The following is an 18738-nucleotide window of genomic DNA, read 5'->3' on the forward strand; positions in this document are numbered from 1 at the left end:
CCGCGTCAAGCAGCGGGTAGACGTGCGCGCCGGTGGCGCCAAGAGACACACAGTCTCCGTCCCTGCAACGGCCCAGCCGACGCCCAAGAAGCAGTACGACAAGCGGTGGTGCTCTCGCCGAGCACCCAGGTAGGAGCTCCCCCCAGCGTGCGCAAGCTACCTTCCCGATCCCCGTCAAATCCCTCGGTGAATGAAGGAGGCATAGCAGGGTACGCCTCGCCAGCAACCGTCTCCAACGCCCAACCGGCTGCGTCCCTCCAATACGAAGAGCGCGCTTGACCGGCTCCGAACAACCGGGGATATCGCCACCATCACCCGCGGCCACAGCGAAAGCTACAGCGAACAGCCCATTTGGCCAGGGCCAATACAATCAAAGCCCAAGGCCGCCGATTTGCAGAGCCCAGTTCAGAGACCCTCTGCGCCCCATAGCATATAGCATAATTCGGCAAGCAGAGGAGACCCAGACTGACAAGATCACCATTAGGAGGTTGGCTACGATACAGGGCCTAACGTGCCACGACTCCTTACACTGCAGCTCGGCAAACACTCGACGGCTCACGCCCAGAATATCGGCAGCCAGAAGAACACAGCGATCCCGTCTGAAAACCTCAAAAGTCGCCTCCCCCCACGAGAACAGCACTAACCAAAGTAACTCTGGTGGTCCCAACCCCCGAGCCAACCACAGACCCAAGGATCACTGCCGTAAAGAGAAAGGACGGCTTGTGCAGGCCCTACAGAATCAGGGGGGAAAAACCGCCTCACGAGGAATTCACTCCAAACCACCCCCAAATAGCAGCCCAGCGCAGACCCGGCAGCTGCCCCAGCGCAACACCACAACGAAACCAATAGACGCCACTCAAATACCAGTGTTTGGCCCACAGTTACCAGTCTGCCCCATTGTTGAGTGCCCAGAAGCAGAAGAAAGTTTAATATGGGGAAATTAGACAAATCCCAAAAGAAACTGAACTTTGAGTCTGGCTCCACCAGCAAACCGCACTCCGAGGCGAGCGGAGTAGTGTCACCAACACCCACTACGTCCCCGCCAGAAGAACAACTACCATGTTTCGATATCAGAGAAATCCTGATGGACCTCAAAGCGGGAATCGGCGACTTGGGCAGTAAACTCGACAACCTATCATCGAAAGTAGACCTGCTCCAACATCGCCTCGACAAGCACGCCGACAGGCTAGACACGGTGGAGCAACGAGTATCCGACCTGGATGACGGCGCAACAGGCCTTGCCACACGAGTCACCGCCCTCGAGTCCCAGATGAAGTCTGTCAATGCCAAGAATGAAGACTTAGAAGGACGCTCACGAAGGAATAATATCAGAATCATCGGAATCAGAGAACAACAACTCCAAACGAAAATGGAGGACCATGTCGAACAGATTTGCATAGACCTTTTCGGGAAAGAGATCCTCTCCAAATTGTTCGTAGTCGAACGAGCCCACAGAATTCCGAGCGCCAAACCAATCCCAGGCGCAAGTCCACGGCCGATTATTGCAAAACTATTAAATTATAAAGATAGAGATGCGATACTCAAGGCTGCCAGAGAAAAAGGGAAAATTCAATATGACGGAGACCCAATTCAATTTTTCCCAGATTTCTCCCCTACCGTTCAAACACTGAGGCGCTCCTTCACGACAGTTAAGAGAAGGCTGCAAGACAATCAAATACAATACTCAATGCTCTTCCCAGCAAAGCTTCGCATTCAACATGATGGGAAAGCACTCTTCTTCCACACGCCTGAGGAAGCCAGCGACTACCTGGATCACGCCGGCTACAGATCCGCCGCTAATAACTCCAGACCGCAGCGTGAACACCAAAGACGCAGAGAACCGCCATAACGTTCAACCCAGACACCCAAGGAAACAGAATCCATATCCTAGGTAACAAGACATAAACCTAATACCGCAGAGACTAACTCCTAGTGTAAAGGAGAGCCACCCTTCCCTCTCGGGAGGCACAAGTGCCCCAAGCACAGCAACCTGTTCAGTTTAGTTATAAAAAGGGAACCTTGCGGGTCAGTTGGGGGTTACCCGCGTGTGGGAGGGAAGTCACAGTTACCATACCACCTCCAGTTGAGGTGTACATCCTCACCCCAGTTTAGCCGTAGGAAACGGCCAAGTTTTGCGCCACCAGTTCCACGCCATCCTCCGACCCTGAGCCCCCTCCGCTCACCACCACCTCTATCTCACCGTCCATCCATTGAACCTCCAAGCAGGACCAAAAGGAACAAAAAACGAATCAAAATGGTCCCCGATCAGTTCTATTCAAAATCATAACCTGGAATATAAGAGGAGGCAACATCCCATCCAAAACCAGAAAAATCCTCCAGTACCTTAGAAGACATGAAGTCGACGTTGCCATGCTTCAAGAAACTCACTTACTCCCGGAGAAGGATCACCAGTGGGCCAAGAGCTGGGGGTGCCATAGATATTTTTCATCGTACTCATCTTACTCCAGAGGAGTCGCGATCTTAATACACAAAAGGATCAGCTTTCGGCTTGTCCACACCACAAAAGACGCCGAAGGGAGAACTCTTCTGGTGAGCGGCATTATAGCAGGTCAGAGAATCACCTTTGTTAACTCCTACGCACCGAACATAGACGGCCCCGACAACTTCGGCTGGGTACTTTCCCGTCTACCATCTCATGAACCAGCGACTATAATCTGGGGCGGAGATATGAATACAGTGATGGATCCGGTGAGAGACAGATCTAGAGCAACCCCGCAATCTCCATCCAAAGCCAGCCTCCAAATAAAAGAAATCTGCAAAGCATTCAATCTGAAAGACGCATGGAGAACGTCTAAAGGGGAGCTGCGCGAATATACTTTCCACTCTGCCGTACACAACTCGAGTTCCAGGATCGACTATCTGTTCATCTCTGTGAACGGCCCATGGACAGGCGACCCATGTGATATCCATCCAAGAACTCTCTCAGACCACTCCCCGGTGACTCTCGTACTAAACCCAGCATGCCCCAACCCCCCTCTACAGCGGTGGCGCTTCAAAACCGGCTCGATGCGAGACGAGGTGTTCGCTGCCGAACTAAGAGAAGAGATTGCGGTGTTCCTCGAAGTCAACACAGGTTCCGTAGCCTCACCCAGCACACTGTGGGAAACTCTAAAGTGTTTCGTCAGAGGGGTCTGCCACGCTAAAGAAAATGGCATATTGAAACTTATACGACGGGAGCTGACAATTTGTGAAGGGAAACTAAAACAACTCGAACTTCAGCGCGTGAGCGCAACCAACCCGAACATACCAGTCGCTCTGAGAGAAGAGCTACAAAAATTCAATAGCGCAGCAGATCGAGAAGTGAAATTTCTAAACCGCAACAGCCTAATCAGACAATACGGCGAGGGTCAAAGACCGGGCGCCCTCCTGGCAAACCTGGTCAAGGCACACAATAAACTAGCGCCAATTGAAAGGATTCAGACCAGGCAGGGACACTTCGTCCACACTGATGAAGACATAGCAGAGGAATTCAGGCTTTTCTATCAAGACCTATACAGCAACAGCCACAACAACGACCCACAAGTCTCGTTGGAATACCTCGAAGACGCAGAGTTATACTGGGTCGAGCACTCCCTGCGGGAACCACTGAACGACCTAATCACACAAGAGGAGATCACAGAAGCCATCAAATCCCTCCCTAGCTCAAAAGCTCCTGGCCCAGATGGCCTAACAGGAGAGTTTTACAAAGCCTTCGCCACCACCCTCGCCCCCCTCCTGGCGACAGTATATGCCGAAGCACTAGAAAAGGAGACTCTCCCCCATTCCTCCCGTGAGGCCAACGTCATCCTCCTGCATAAACCAGGCAAGCCACCAGAGGATTGTAAGTCGTACAGGCCCATCTCCCTCCTCAACCTCGACAACAAAATACTCGCAAAAGTGCTTGCCAACAGGCTACTACCATTGATGCCCACCCTCGTCCTAGCAGACCAGGCAGGCTTCATTCCTGGCCGCAACACGACCTTCGGCATCAGGAGGCTGTTCAGCGTCATTGAAGCACTAGATCCCTCAACTCAAGCAATAGCGGTCCTCCTCGACGCTGAAAAGGCATTCGACTCGGTGGAATGGCCATTTATGTTCGCTGTACTCACCAGAATGGGTCTGGGAGCCCGCTTTGTCAAACTAGTTTCGTTATTATACAACGAGCCACGATCCAACATCATTATAGGCACGGCAAAATCGGCTCCAGTGATACTCCAGCGAGGCACCAGACAAGGCTGTCCACTTTCAGCATTGATCTTCGCCCTGGTGATGGAACCGCTGGCCTCCATCCTAAGAGAACATCGACAACAAAGAGGTCTTGTTATCGGACCACACAAGCTCATAATATCCCTCTACGCAGACGACGTGGTCCTATTCGTCCGCAATCCCGAAGAGAACCTGAACCCTGTCATGAGGGAAGTAATCAAATTTGGAACAGCCTCTGGCCTGAAAATCAATCAGTCAAAGTCCATCATCTTCCCGCTGACTCCAGCCACCAAACCCTTTGTAGATGACTTCCAATTCACTTGGAAAACGTCCAATGTCCGCTACCTGGGAATCCAAATGTCCTTGAACTATCACGAGGTGTTCCGTGACAATTACGAAGAGGTGACCAAGTCCCTCCAGGAAAAAGTGACAAGATGGAAGACCCTTCCACTAACGCTCTGGGGAAGGGTCTCCCTAGTTAAGATGGTGATCCTACCAAAATTACTCTACCTGTTTTCCAATATTCCAATATTCCTTCCTCAAACTTATCTGAAGAGACTGAAGAGCATGGTCCTTGAACTTCTATGGGCAAATAAACCGGCCAGAGTGGCATATGCAACGCTAACACTTCCGGTGACAAGTGGTGGCCTTGCCCTCCCGGACCTGGAAAAGTACTTCTGGGCAGCGCAAGCACAATTTCTCAGTCACTGGTACGCCTCCCACACAATCAGACCCCACGTTCAGGTGGAACGGGCGCTGGCAACACCGAATCTGTTAACCGCAGTTATCTTCAGTCAAATTCCCATTCCCAACTCCACCATGAACGTAATGCTCTCAACTTACAGAGTGTGGCTGCGACTGGCCCAAAGGCAAGGGGTAAAAACGAGATACTCCCCACTGTTACCAGTTAAATTCATTCCAGGAGTTCCACTCACATCTGAAAAAGGGTTTCATCAGTGGGCCGAAAAGTTGAAAATTGAGACTCTGGGGGATCTCTTCACAGAAGACGGCTTTATAACTCCGCAACAAGCTAAAGCGAAAGGAGGCACCACCGCACTCGATGTATTCCTCTACTTCAGGACCCGTTACACATTTCAAGCGATCCTACCAGATTTCCCAAGACAGCCACGGACCTGGCAATTACTTCACAACGCCATTCAAGCGCAGGGTGAAGGCAAGCTAGTGTCACAAATCTACAAAGCTATTACTACCGATACATCACCTAAACTCGGCCAAGCAAAGACCAGATGGGAAAGAGCCCTGCACAGTACAATATCAGAGGAAGACTGGACTTTCATCTTGAAGCAGACTCAAAAAATCGCCCTCAACACACGCTTTAAACTAATCCACTTCAACTTCCTACACCAGACCTACTATACACCTGCGAAAGCGAACAAACATCACCCTGAAACAGCTGCGAAATGTGAGAGATGTGGGGAACATTCGGCAGACTTCGTCCATTTGGCATGGGACTGCCCCGAAATAACACCATTCTGGAATCAAGTCTTGGAGACAACAGCAGCAATAGTGGGAGAGGCGATACAGCCGAGCCAGACTGCGGCATTGCTGGGTATGACGAGGCTGCTCGCTGCCCCGACAAGGAAACTGACAGGTCTTCTGTTGACACTGGCCCGAAGGAGAGTGGCCATGTCCTGGGGCCGAGGCCCCCCTCCATCGTTCAGCGCCTGGCGCAAAGATATCCTTTACTGCCAGGATGTGGAAACAGACTTTGTCAAGCTACTTCCCCTACATGCCCGACCTCCAGACATCTGGGGACCGTTGATAACATTCTTGCTAAGAGAATCGGAGGAGGTCTTTACCAGCCAACCAGCTGCCTCAGACACAAGAGAAGGGTCTCAGTGAAGGCACAGGACTAGCGGCACTATTTCCATGCTACATCGACCTGGAAACAAGATAGCACGAACAGTAGAATCATGGGCCGAGCGAGGGGGTGGGGAGGGGAGCGGTGGGAGGAGGACAGGTGTGTGGGACATGGCGCAGAGTTAAGTCCACCCTAATGTGGGTGTGTATTTGTTATTATGTCGTTACAGGATTACACAAAAACCAAAAATAAAGGTTTTAAAAAAAAAAAAAAAACCTAGTGTATTCCACAAAAAGGTTGCAATCAAGAATAATCCATATGAATTCAGAATCGTAAAAGAAGCAGCCCAATCCCTGTCATTTTAGTTAAAAGGGCAATATCCATAATCACCACGTCCAGGGTAGACTAATGCAACACCTTGTGCATAGGCCTGCCCAAAAAACAAAAAAAAGTTATTCCACCATGCTCCAACCTCATGCAAAACCGGTTACTAAAAACAAACAAATGACCTACATTAGTTCCACATGAACTGTAGCACAGGTTTTAAGATCCTCTAGTCTAAACCCTATAACAGGACTTCTGTAAAAAACGACAGACCACCCTTCTATCGTGGATCTGCTACTACTTATTTATTTATCGGTCTCTTATTAGGCGTACACAATTGGAAAAACTGTTTCAAAGCACCCACAGAGCAACAGGGTGGGGAAGGGGAAGGTAGAGAATGAATTACAACAAACTTACCGGCCAGAGCTCTGTGGTTGGGGAACTTGACTAAAAACACATCAGTCTGGCAATCTTGAACAAGCATTATGGCAGAAAAAATTCTTAGGCCAACTGGGTGCTGTTGTTGTATGAATGTCCTACCTCGTAACAGAGCAATTCCAAACTCGCACAGTTATACATAATCGTACACATTCAAATGGACCTAAATTAATTATGTACAGTACGAATGCATATTTTTATTGTGATGTGGGAAATCGGCCTCCACCTATGCAAACCTGCAGAGTTTGTTAGTTCAAAATAGCATGCATCGATTTGCATGCATCGTTTGAGAACAAACTAATGATTCGAAACCCTGAAACACAGACTAGTCAAATAGTATTCCCGATCCTCATTTTGCCAGCAAATCCCTATACGCCCACATCCGGTGCCCTCACAAGGTAAATAAACGAAATAATACAGTACATACCCAGGTCCGTTTTCAAGCTTATTTCAGATGGTGGCTCGGATTCCAGTGGGACATTGATAAGCGTGTAACATACATTTTCAGCGGCTGTCATGATGGCGGCGTTGTGATGGGCTTTAAATGCCGTCCTTTATTGCGAATCTCGATGGGACTGCTGGAAAGAAAGATGTGTCAATAGGTTTCAGCTCACGAGGAACAAAACAACTGCACATTAACACCTGCGTTAAACAGCAATATCAAGTTCTATCGTAGGGTTAGCCCCATATGACCCCGGACTGGAGGGCATTTAAAGGTTTAACATATATTCGTGTGATGTGAAGAAAACATTCACCATTACAACATAACAAAACACAACCAGTGGCGTCAATGGAAATCATTATTAGGGGTGGGGGGCCACACATCAAATAAGGGTTAACAGGCCAAACTGGTTTAAGTATACCTATATCTTCCCAAGCTGGTTAAAAAAAGTGGGTCAATAAGCATGTTCACAGTAGGTTTAAGACAAATGTTTTGCATCAAGTTAATATGCATCCTAAAAAGTTAACTTATATTCAACAGTTGCAAAAATGCCCTATGCACTCGTGCAAGAGACTGCATTCTTTTAACCCAAGCAGACATCACTCCCAGCGCAGCTTCAAATAATGTGTAGTTAAAAGGTGGTATTTAGCAGAAGAGACTACGCTTCCAGGTCAGCTTTAAATAAGAGCCAGTCAAAAAAGTGCATCTAACTAAAGAGATATCGCTCAGTTTCAAATGATAGTCATAGGCAGTCTGAGTAACAGATGAAATATCACATACAGGCGCCGAGTACAGAGGGGAAAAAAGGCAACTCTTCCCTTTGTTCTTTAGCAATAGTTGCAGGAATCTCACTTTGCCCCCATAGAATTGTTTACAGTTTCTGGTGGTACACATCAGTGGCGGCTGGTGAATGTGTTTAATTGGAGGGGCATACATATTTCCACCCAAATATGCTAGAGCAACCGAGTGTAGCAAGGGAGCCACAACCAATCGAGGAGGTTTGGGGTATCCCCATGTGAGGTTTTTTAAATAATGTCCTAAAGTTGTGAATTTTTTTGCAACCATTTAAAAAACAAAATTGGGTAAAAAGCCAAACTGTTTGCAATTGTTTTTGTAGGGTAACTCATGATAAAATCCAGTAGATCCAAGTCACAGGAGCATTTCCCAAAACACATTTTGATGATGCCTTTGCCCAACATAAAATCATTTAATTTTCATGCTGGCTACCAACAGATTTTCATGCTGGCTGCACCAATATCTACCAGTATTCCCATATAAGAACATAATCATATTTGCTTTCCACATAATGCCAGTAATTACACTATAAGAAAGCATGTCAACACTTGTTCTGCCAATATATGGCAGTATCCCCACACAGTAACATACTCCAGTTGAGTTTACGATTAAAATGCTATGCCACAGTATGAAAACATGTCCAAACTGGCTGCATCAAACTGCCAGTTTCGCCAAGTAATAACACTTACCATGCTTGCTTTATCAAAAGTGCCAAATACAAAGTGTCATGTGTTGGCAAGCACTTGCAGCGTCGCAGCCAGGCAAAAAGATTCAGGCTGAGAAAAATCTATTAGCATGTTCCACAGTTTAAGTAGGATGAGTTTCACGCATCAGAAGTATTACTTGTAGTTAGTTTTAACATATATTAGATACCCACATATAGCAACACAGAAGGAGCAACAAATATATTAATGTTGCAGTTGCAGAGGTGGGACCTCGGTTTAGCAGTAGTACACAGTTATGTTTCCAGTTAGGTGTTAGACGAGAGCTAAAATAGGTGGAAGATAGAGTCAGAAAGGTATTGTGGTAGGAGTGAGGTCAGCATGTTAACATGTCAGGAGTTCCACCATATTGGATTTTAAGGTCTAGTAGACAAACAGAATAGAACGCAAGCCCTGATGTGGAGCTGCAGCTCCGTTTAGCTCAGTCCCAAGACAAATCCCTTTTCCGTTCGCCAGGAGAGAAGCCGAGGTCAGAGGCACCTCCAGTGCACAGATAAATGCTAATTGTATCCAGCTGCAGGGCCTGAACACTGTGGGAACAGAATGTTAGCTGTTGGGGGGCAGGTAGAGATGCACCCTTTGAAGAACACAATCATGATAATAGGGCATGATGTTTGTGATGCCAATAGGCCAGGCAAAGATTTACAGCACTAGTGCCCTCACCCCATTTTAATTCCAGGTACACGCATAACCAAAAGTAAATAAATCCCTGAAATTCAGATTCAAGAGTGGTGCCCTGGTCATTGAATTGCTGGGCACCTGGGGTTTGAAGGAGATAAGGGGGAGCTGTGTCAAGAACGTTCTTTGGTTTGCGATAGGAGGAGCAGAGGTGATGCCAATAAATCTAGTACAAGGTCGGGGGTGCAGCTTGTGTGCGCCGCAGCTTCTGGTACATTGAGAAGACAAATTGTCTCATCAAAGCAGAATTGGTCTCGCCAGTTTTACTTTGAACTTGTCTGGATCGGAGGGGTGCACATCCCGTGACGGTCACGATTTATTAGTGTATCAATATACTCATTAGCCAATCCCATAACTGGATTCAATAGTAATGGTGTAGTGGGCCATGTAAATATAGGGGGGTATTAGCATGTTCTATAGATGGTAGCCAATGTGGGTGGTGGGATAATATATATAAGCCTGTGGGTCAGTAGACTAATGCGTTCACTACAGGGGCCTGTGTTTAACCTCATGGTCACAGGTTCAAAACCCAGCGGGTCACTCAGCCCTTCATCCTTCCAAGGTCGATAAAATGAGTACCATTAAGTTGGGTAGCAATAAATATCTGTCAATAGTGCCAAGATGCTTCTCTGGGGGTGAACGTGTGCTGTACAAATACACCAATTATTTTATGTCATTACATTGTAACGTAACCTATATATGCTGATTTACGGATTTCCACTATATAATCTGGAACTTCTTGGGGTGCAACGAGCCCCATGTCAGTTAGGTTGTACGGACACTTCAGAGACTTTTTTACATGTAGTAACCCTTGTTCTCCCTTGCAAAGAGTGCAGTGATTATTTGGTCTTTTGGATTATTTTTATCGTTATGGTTTTGGGTTACATTTCTCTTTACACATGCCCATGTAAGAAATGGCTAGAGTGGTTGCACTACAATGCTATTCTAGCCACATAACGCTTTTATGCTTGCTTTATGAAAAGATGCCCAATACAAAATGTCATGCCACAGTAAAAAAAAAAAAAATACAAAAAAAAAGAAAGACTAAATGACTATACCAGCTGCATTAAAATGCCAGTCTAGCTACAGCTACATAATTACACTCCTGCTTGTTTTATCATAGATGCTCATAAAAGAATGTCAAGCCTGCCAACTGAGCACTAAAGCATCTTGCAAGCACACAAAGGGATTATTCGTGCATGCGAGGCAATGGGGGTGCCCCAAGATGCAGGTATGCTATTTTTTACTAGGCTCCTCTCGTGTATGGCCAGTAAAAAAAAAAATACCATGGCTGTCCTTTGGTTCCCCCAGCACCTCGCACGGGGAGCTGATTTTGGCAGGTGGGTTGGTTGTGCAACAAAACCCCTCCCACCAAAATCTGCTCTGCAGCCAGCACAAACGCATGCACACACATACCATGCACTCCCTAAGTCACAGGCACATCCATCATCAGACACTCAAAAGTTACACACAATGCAAGCATACACGCATACATACACATATTTAAATTAACTACCTTCTGCGGTGGTCCTGAAGTTTCCTCCCAGTGCACCAGCTCCCGCCTAGCATGAACAGGAACCAGGAAGCGAAGATCGCTTCCTGGTTCCAGCACACACGTGCAAGACCCGGAGCACTGAATACAAAGCGCCCCGTTCTGTTTGTATGTGCAGGAGCACCCCCCTTGCACATACAACCATGCAGTTCCCCAGCCAGCATCACAATGAGCCATGCAAGGTTGGGGAAGCAAAACACCTGTGGCTTTGCATGGCCCATTGGACATGCACAGCTGCGGAACACCTGTCCAACGGAAACCGTGTTTTTCTTTGATGGTTCAAGCCAACCCAGGAGCACTTCCTCAGTTGGCTCCTCGGGTCCTCCATAATGGGAGATGGTGCTCGTGGGTCAGACACCCCTCCCCCCCGCCCATTAAGGAAGAGTTGCCACAGGAACACCCTCAATTAATCTATGCCCAGGGTCAGTGTGGCTGGAGATGAAATACTGTTGACTTTGAAGTCAAACTACACTGTTGGTAATGAAGTGATTTTTAGTACATTAAGGAATCCACAGACACGTTCTTCAGTAGGAGGCTACCAGGGTAGCTCAGCAGGTTGAGTAACAGTTGCTGAGATGATATATAGTTAACACTGGTGGTTAATCTTATGACATTTTGCAATTCCTTATTAAAAAAAAACAAGTGCTATAAAATGTGTTCGACTAGGGGATGGGTTGGACTGATCACTTTCTTATATTCAAGGGGAGGGAGGGGGAATGTCTGCCCCTGTAGTGAAAAATCAAAAGTTGCCTCCCATGAACCCACGTTTTAATTTCCTAATCACAGCTGTCAGCACAATGGAAGTATGTATGTGTGAATAAACAGTTGACAAGCATAGAACATCTGAATAAATATATTGAGTGATAAAACAAAAAAAAGGGGGCAGAAAAAAAATCTAAATTTTAAAGAAAACAAGTGAATGCAAGTTTAAGTAGCATTTTTCGGCTTGAAAATGTATTTGTTTTTTTCTGTCTAAGATGCGCATTTGGAAAAGCAATAGTGCCCAGCATATAGGAAGCCTTCTTTTAACCGTGATGGCCCCCACCCCAGTGATTTTCAAGGCCCACTGATTACCGCGGTATCCTTTTCAGGCCAGGCAAACAAACCTGCAAACGCGCGAATGACGGCTTGGAAAAAAGAAGCACCTCTAAAACTTCTGGAAAGAGTTTTTCGCCAGTAGGGGTGGGGGTGCAGGCCACCAATTACGGTGGGCAAAGCAACAAAAAAGGGAGGGGGGTTCAATTGCCTCCCTTTATCCCCCTCTATCGAACCCTGTGATGAACACAACCACCAATGGGACTAACACCACATTCAGCCACCCTTCGAACGATCATGGTGGTAGTAGCATGCAGGGGCTGGGAAAGAGGCAACACAGCAGGGCGACCCTACTGGTGGAGACTGCACAGCTCTCAGGCGATTGACAGTTCATCGAAACATGTTTTCTTTACAAATCGTGGTAATGGAAACGGTTTGTTGTGTCAGCATTTCACTATTATTATAGTACCATGAATACAGGTCAATACAGTGCCTCGTAGTGAGTGAGAGGCAGTACTGGGATGGCATATTGTGTGACAGTAGTTGGGAAAGAGTCTAGAAAGGAGTACTGCAGTACCCAGCGGGGGAGAACTGTTTGATGTACAGTGGGCTGGCACAACAGTATTTAGTTCTGATGGAATGGTGGGGTCTAGAAACGGCGGCGTCAAGTGACTGGGGTGGCAGTAACCTTAGCAGCCAAAATCCAGAGCAGAACACTTCCTGCCATAAACAAAGTTGAAACGAGCGACGGGACCAAACTGACAGACACAATAGTAGTAGTCAGCTCTGTTTCCCCTGTGCGCTCAGTTTCCTACAGAGAAGCACGCCCTCCAGGGGGTGATGGTTTCGGAAATCCATTCTGTCCTCTTGGTGTCTCTGAGCGTGTGAGTGGGCATCTAAAGCCGCCGAGAGAAGCCTCTGAAAACCCAGCTTCTGCTTTTCGTCTACGGAGGGGGTCTGTGACCCCTCTTCATCCACACCCTATCTCCTATCGCAAGTGCACCTAACTGGCAACGCAGCACTCCATCCCCCCCACGGTTACTGTTAATCGCTGGCTCGGATACATCCCCCGCCGCTTAACCATCCCATACCTATGCACTGCGTGTCCTGGGGCCACTGGTAACAACTCCTTCCCCGCCGGTGCTCCTCGCACTATGGTCTGTTCTGTGGCCTCTGGGTGACGTGGAAGAGCTTCACTTCCTAGGCCACATCAGGACTACAGGAGACGAGAGGAGACAAACTTCCTTTCAATCTCAAACGCAAAGCTTGCTTCGGCTTCCGGAATAGGGGGTGTGTCTCGTCGCAGCCAAAGGGCACGTCTAGAGCCTCACGACCTGCGTGTATGTCATGCGCCTGTTTCTTCGTCACTCCCTGAACAATCGTGGTACGTAGCATTCGAAATACGTTGTGTCCGTAATGCCTTTATTTTTAGCAACTACTTATAGTGTAGACGTTACTATAATCTCCATAAAATTAAAATCCTTTACCTCCCTAAAATGAATCGAAGTTACTCTTTACCAACGCACAGAGTAGTGTAGAGGATAGCAGTTCTTTTGTAAAGCTTCCATAGGACAGACAAGTACTGGCAAAACCAATCTGAGTTTGCAAATGTTGAGGCTGAGGCTTTCTATGGTGGCTTTACAAAAAGATAACCCTTTGCATTTACAAAGCCAGAAGTATTAGCTTTGCCAATGCGTGATATCCTTTTAATATACGTTTTTTACACTTGTAATAAACTTTGAATGTTTGGGGGGGGGGGGGTCTCAACCTTTTCGAAATCCAGATAGACATGAACACAGGAAACACATTTTGCTTGTGGCTATAGCCCGAACCGCTGGACTGTTTTGTATTTTTATTTGTATTTTATTGATATTTATGCGTTTTAAACCTAAGCGCTGGACAAGTTAAAAACGGTACATCAAGTATGGGCAATGAGGAAATGCAAAATAAACCAGTTAGATAGAGAGAAAATAGAGTTTAAGATTAGAACGGAAAACTGGATAAGAAGAAATGGAGTGGAAGCACGTTCCAGTGCAGTGGGGGCCAGCAAGACAAATTAGCAGAAATGTGACTGAGCACAAAGAGGTTGAGAAACAGTAAGAAGAAATTGGGAGCGGAGGAGATCAGGAGGGGAATAGAAAGACACAAAGGAAGGCAAATATGGTGGGGAGAGTTTGTGGAGAGACTTAAAAAACAAAATAAACGAAATTGAATTTAAGGTGAGAATGGAAAGGAAGTCAATTCAAGGGAGAAAGAGTGGGAGCAATAGAGTTGCGAGAGGTGAGAGAGAATGTTAAACGAATAGACAAGTTATAGATTGATATAAGAGGAGTTAAGTGGGAGACAGGACGACCAAAAAGAGGAAAGGAACAATAAAAGAGGCAAGAAAGGATTAGTGAGGATAGTAATAGTTTAGAAGCATGGAAAGAAAGAAAGCGACACGCCTTACAAATATTAAAGCGATATGAGAGACACAAGCAATATATAGAGGAAATATGAATTGCAACGGTGAGTGAGGAGTCCAGGTAGACTCCGAGATTACGGGCTATAGGAGAGATTGAAAACATAGAGGGAGGAAAAGAAATAGAAACATGTGGAAGTGGAGGAGGAACTGTACTAACAGGAAGTGATTAGCCATCCATGATTGGATGGCCAATAAGCAAGAGGTTATTTTCTCCTGGATCAGAGATGAAAAAGTAGAGAAAGATGGAAAAAGTTGGGTGTCGTCAGCATAGAATTGGTCAGAAAGCTCAAATGAAGATATAATAGAAGCAAGAAGACAAGCGTAGAGAGAGAAAAGAGGGCTGAGGACATATCCCTGCGGGACACCATGGTGAACAGGCAGATTAGAAGAAATATTGCCAGTCCAGGAAACAGTAAGTGCGGTTGGATAGATAAGATTTGAACAATTTGAAGACAGACACAGAAAAACTAAGAGAGGAAAGAGCAGAAAGCAGAAGAGAGTGTTCAACAGTATCAAATGCTGTTGTCAAGTCCAGAAGTATTAAGAGAGAGGAATGCTTAGCATAGCAAGCAGACAGTAGAGAGTTAGACACAGAACGGAGAGCAGTTTCAGTGGAGTGGTAGGGACGAAAATCGGATAGGAAACAGGGGAGCAAAGAGTTCTAAGTGATGAAAGTACATACTTGTGAATAAACAGCACAGTCCAAGATTTTTGGAAAATAAGGGAGAAGAGATATTTGGTGAAAGTTCAAAGGAAAAGAGGGATTAGAATAAGGTTTTTTCAAGATAGGGAGGATGGTTGCATGTGTAAAAGACCAAGGAAAAGTAGAGGCAGCCGTACAGATAAGGGGTATACCGGCCACTTTTACTCCCTAAAAATGAGTAAATACTAAAAAACGCTGCATGACGAAATTCGGTATGCGGGATAATTTGTTTTTTAGAAAGGAATTGGGGCCAGATAAGAATGTCACCATAGTATGTCCATTGCTTTCAACTTTTTAAAAACGTGTCCCATGATGATTTCTCCTTGTCATGTCCCCATCCTGCTTATATGATTCTCTCTTATATTTGGTCACCTCGTTGTTAGTTTTCGAGCTTGGACCTTTAGAAATAAAACCATCAGCTTGGAGTCCCCAAGCAAGGAACACTGAACAATTCTCGAGCGTCGCAAAAACCCACCTCGCACCGACCACCGCCACTTTCAAACAAGCCCCCTGTGCCGCGCCGATCCGGGCCGTGATCACAGTGGAGCGTGGGCAGAAGCACCCGTACCAGCTGCGACGAGCGGAGTGTGGTCCCTGGGAGCAGTGGGAGCTCTGGCACCGCTACGATGAGAAGATCCGGTGTCCCGCAGACCCGTGCACAGCTGAGGCGAACCGAACGGGACGAAATCATGGCAGGAAGAAGAACGCTGCAATCTCTGGACAATGCGGTAAGCACGCCTGCCCCCAGCACCCCTAGCTCCCCTAGTGCCTCTAGCTCCAAACGCAGCAGCATACCACAGACCCCGCCCTCCCTCAATACGATAGAGCATGCTGAGGAGCGGTTGCTGCTGCCAGAGTGTGGGATGAACACGGGGGACAGCCCTCCAGGAAGCAATAGGGAACGAGCGCTCATTGGTGGTGTAGAGCACAGAGGTCTGAATAGTGGAGCGATTAGGGGGCAAGGCGTCGAGGACTCTGAGGAGCGGTCATCTTCCCCTGAGTGCCAAAAAAAGCAGGCTGGCCCCCGAAATCTGTCAGAAACAGTGGAGCAAAATCCCACCAACAACGATCCAAACACCACCACAAAGGACATCCGAACAGTGAGTAAGTTATGCAAAAATAAAAAGCTGTGTGATGATCCCACCCCGAGTGCGCTGTCGTCTGAACAGAGGTCGCTGCCAGGGGAGTGTCGTAATGTGGATGGGGAGGTGGGCCCCAAGAGCGGTGAGGAGGGGGACTCTGATGAGTCAGATGAGGAGTCCGAGGACGAGGAGTTGGAACAAGGGCCCAGACCCAATTTAAGACCCAAGGAGGCTCCTCGGGGTTGTGGAGACCTGCCAGACAAAATAAACGTGCAAAGACCGACTACTGTGGCAAGCTGCAGCCAGAAAGGTGGCGAGCCCACAGATTGCAATGAAGTAACAGAAACCTCCAATAAGCTTGTGTGCCAGCAAAGAAACATTTGCACATTGAAAATATTAGTGTGGAAGAACGTAGCGGACCTAATTAAAAAAGATATGGAAAAAGTAAAATCCATTACACCAAAAGGCACCCAGGGGAGATGCCGCATCCCGCCTCGAAACAATCACGATAATTCTAATAAAGGGACGGCCCTTCCCAACCACGCGCTCATAAGCGCGCAAAAGAGCATGGAAACAATTGAAGACTGCTCAGCAAGGACGCCAACACAGTCCAAAGGTGAAATGTTAAACCACTTGAATACTGAGAGGGCCACATGGAGACGAAATAAGTTCGCATGGCGACGGGATCAAGTACAACTGTCACCAGAAGAACTAGAGGGGTCAAGTTCATCGGAAGAGGGTAACTCCACAATGCAAAAACAGGAAAGTAGAGCTCCTCGGCTAGATCAACCTAAAGAGGAAATCTGGGACCCAGCCCCTGAAGCCTCCTTTAACGCTGAAATGGAGAAAAATCTTCACCAGCATCCGCGAAGAGACTCAATTGCCATAGCGGATCAGCTAATCAGAGACCTCACACACCTAAATGCCAAATTGGCAGTAGCTGGCCAGGCCTTACCGCAAAATAGCCAGCAAGATGGGAGGGTGCCAGATCAAATGGCTCGCACTGAGAACAACGCAGCATCAGCATCCTGGGAAGTCGCAAGCTACCAAACGTGGAAGAGGAAAGCGACAAGGAAGGAAGCGCAGCTTAAAAACTTCCCTCAAGCAGCCAGCTCTGAGTCTGAATTTTATCCCTCTCAAAAACGTTTAAAAAATAAAAGGCTAGAGAAAAATAGCGATCCAGCCTCCTGTAGTAATGAACTAATTAAATCCAGAGTGCCCGATCAGGAGACACTTGCGTCCTCACCAAGATCCACGGAGCTTGATACAGAAATTGGATGCGAAGCCCAGCCAAAAAACAAAAATATTAAATTACCTCCGAGAAAAGCAAGAGATGGAATTTTGACTTCAAAAGCGGCAATTGAAAAAGTGGTGAACGAACTCCGGCCAATTTTGATGTCGGCTACAACAATAGCTGTAACACGACTAACAAAGCTCTATGAGCAACTCAACGACACGTGCAAAGATCAGAACACATTGATTGCACTTCTAAATACAAAAGTGATGAAAATGGAAAGCGACATGCTCGAAATGGCCCGCCAAAACAAAATGACATGTCGTGGATACGAACATGCAACCACTTTGCTGAAAGAAGCCTTAAAAAGTAACGCTGAGGATAAACGGCTGCTAGCAGAGGTTGCCAAACAAGCTCTAATAACTTTAAATAAAGAACAAGATAGAAGACCTGCGTACATTAAAACACAAGTACAATCATCGGAACCGTGCAAAGCGGCCCAAGTAGAGCAGGAGTGCCAAACCCTGCCAGAGCAAATAAAGGAACAAACGTTATTAAATAAAAGCAGAACAGCTAAGTCTGACAAAGTAAGATCTGAAAAAGGTCTAACCTCTGAAAACTCTGAAACTGAGAAGCCAGAGCGAGAAGAAAAAAGGCCTGGTATCCAGGCAAAGGAAGTGCAGCAGGTGTCAGATGGCAAGAGTCCCGGTAACGCTGAGAACACAGTGCAAGGGTCTCCCAAAGGATCACCTAGAGCGGAAGAGATGAGCGAGGGCCCAAGAAAAGAGGGGAACCCCGTATCAGCCGACACTGCAACTCCCGTGATAACCATCCCCGAGTGTGAGGACAACAAGGCAAGTGGTCCATCATCAAAGCAGAGCATATCCAAGGTTAGGAGTCCCGATCAAGAATGGTTCGAGATATTTGAAAAACAGCAGACATCAAATCCTAAGAACAGTGAAAATCCAAAAAAAAATTGCAACATCAGACAAGGGAAATGTACAAAAAAAACAAAAAATATGGCTGCACCAAAGAACAAAAATGGCAAAAGCTCTGCAAACTTTTTCAGAAACATCAAGGCCCTAAATCTGACAATAAACAACACCGAGATGCCCAGGGAAGTTCCCAAAAAAACGGGACCCAGTGAGCTAAGTGATAAGCAAGGAACAATTAACCTAAAAGAAAAAGGGCAAAATAATAACCAGACCACAATTGGACAGAACCAAGAGTGTGACGAAGAT

General features: G+C 46.8%; 1 protein-coding gene across 1 annotated transcript in view; it reads right to left on the minus strand.

The window, feature by feature from the left end:
- COPB1 (COPI coat complex subunit beta 1) overlaps window positions 1–13286 on the minus strand; it is an 821662-nt gene extending 808376 nt beyond the window's left edge. Inside the window, exons 1-2 of the mRNA XM_069623734.1 lie at window positions 13106–13286; window positions 7218–7368 (exon numbers count right to left, since the gene is read on the minus strand). Of these exons, the coding sequence (XP_069479835.1) occupies window positions 7218–7308 (91 nt within the window). The 5' untranslated portion in view covers window positions 7309–7368; window positions 13106–13286. The remainder of the gene's footprint in view (window positions 1–7217; window positions 7369–13105) is intronic.
- Window positions 13287–18738: the final 5452 nt, after the last annotated feature.

The sequence above is a fragment of the Ambystoma mexicanum genome, chromosome 11 (assembly GCF_040938575.1).
Source record: "Ambystoma mexicanum isolate Mex_15411 chromosome 11, UKY_AmexF1_1, whole genome shotgun sequence".
NCBI classification, from domain to species: domain Eukaryota; kingdom Metazoa; phylum Chordata; class Amphibia; order Caudata; family Ambystomatidae; genus Ambystoma; species Ambystoma mexicanum.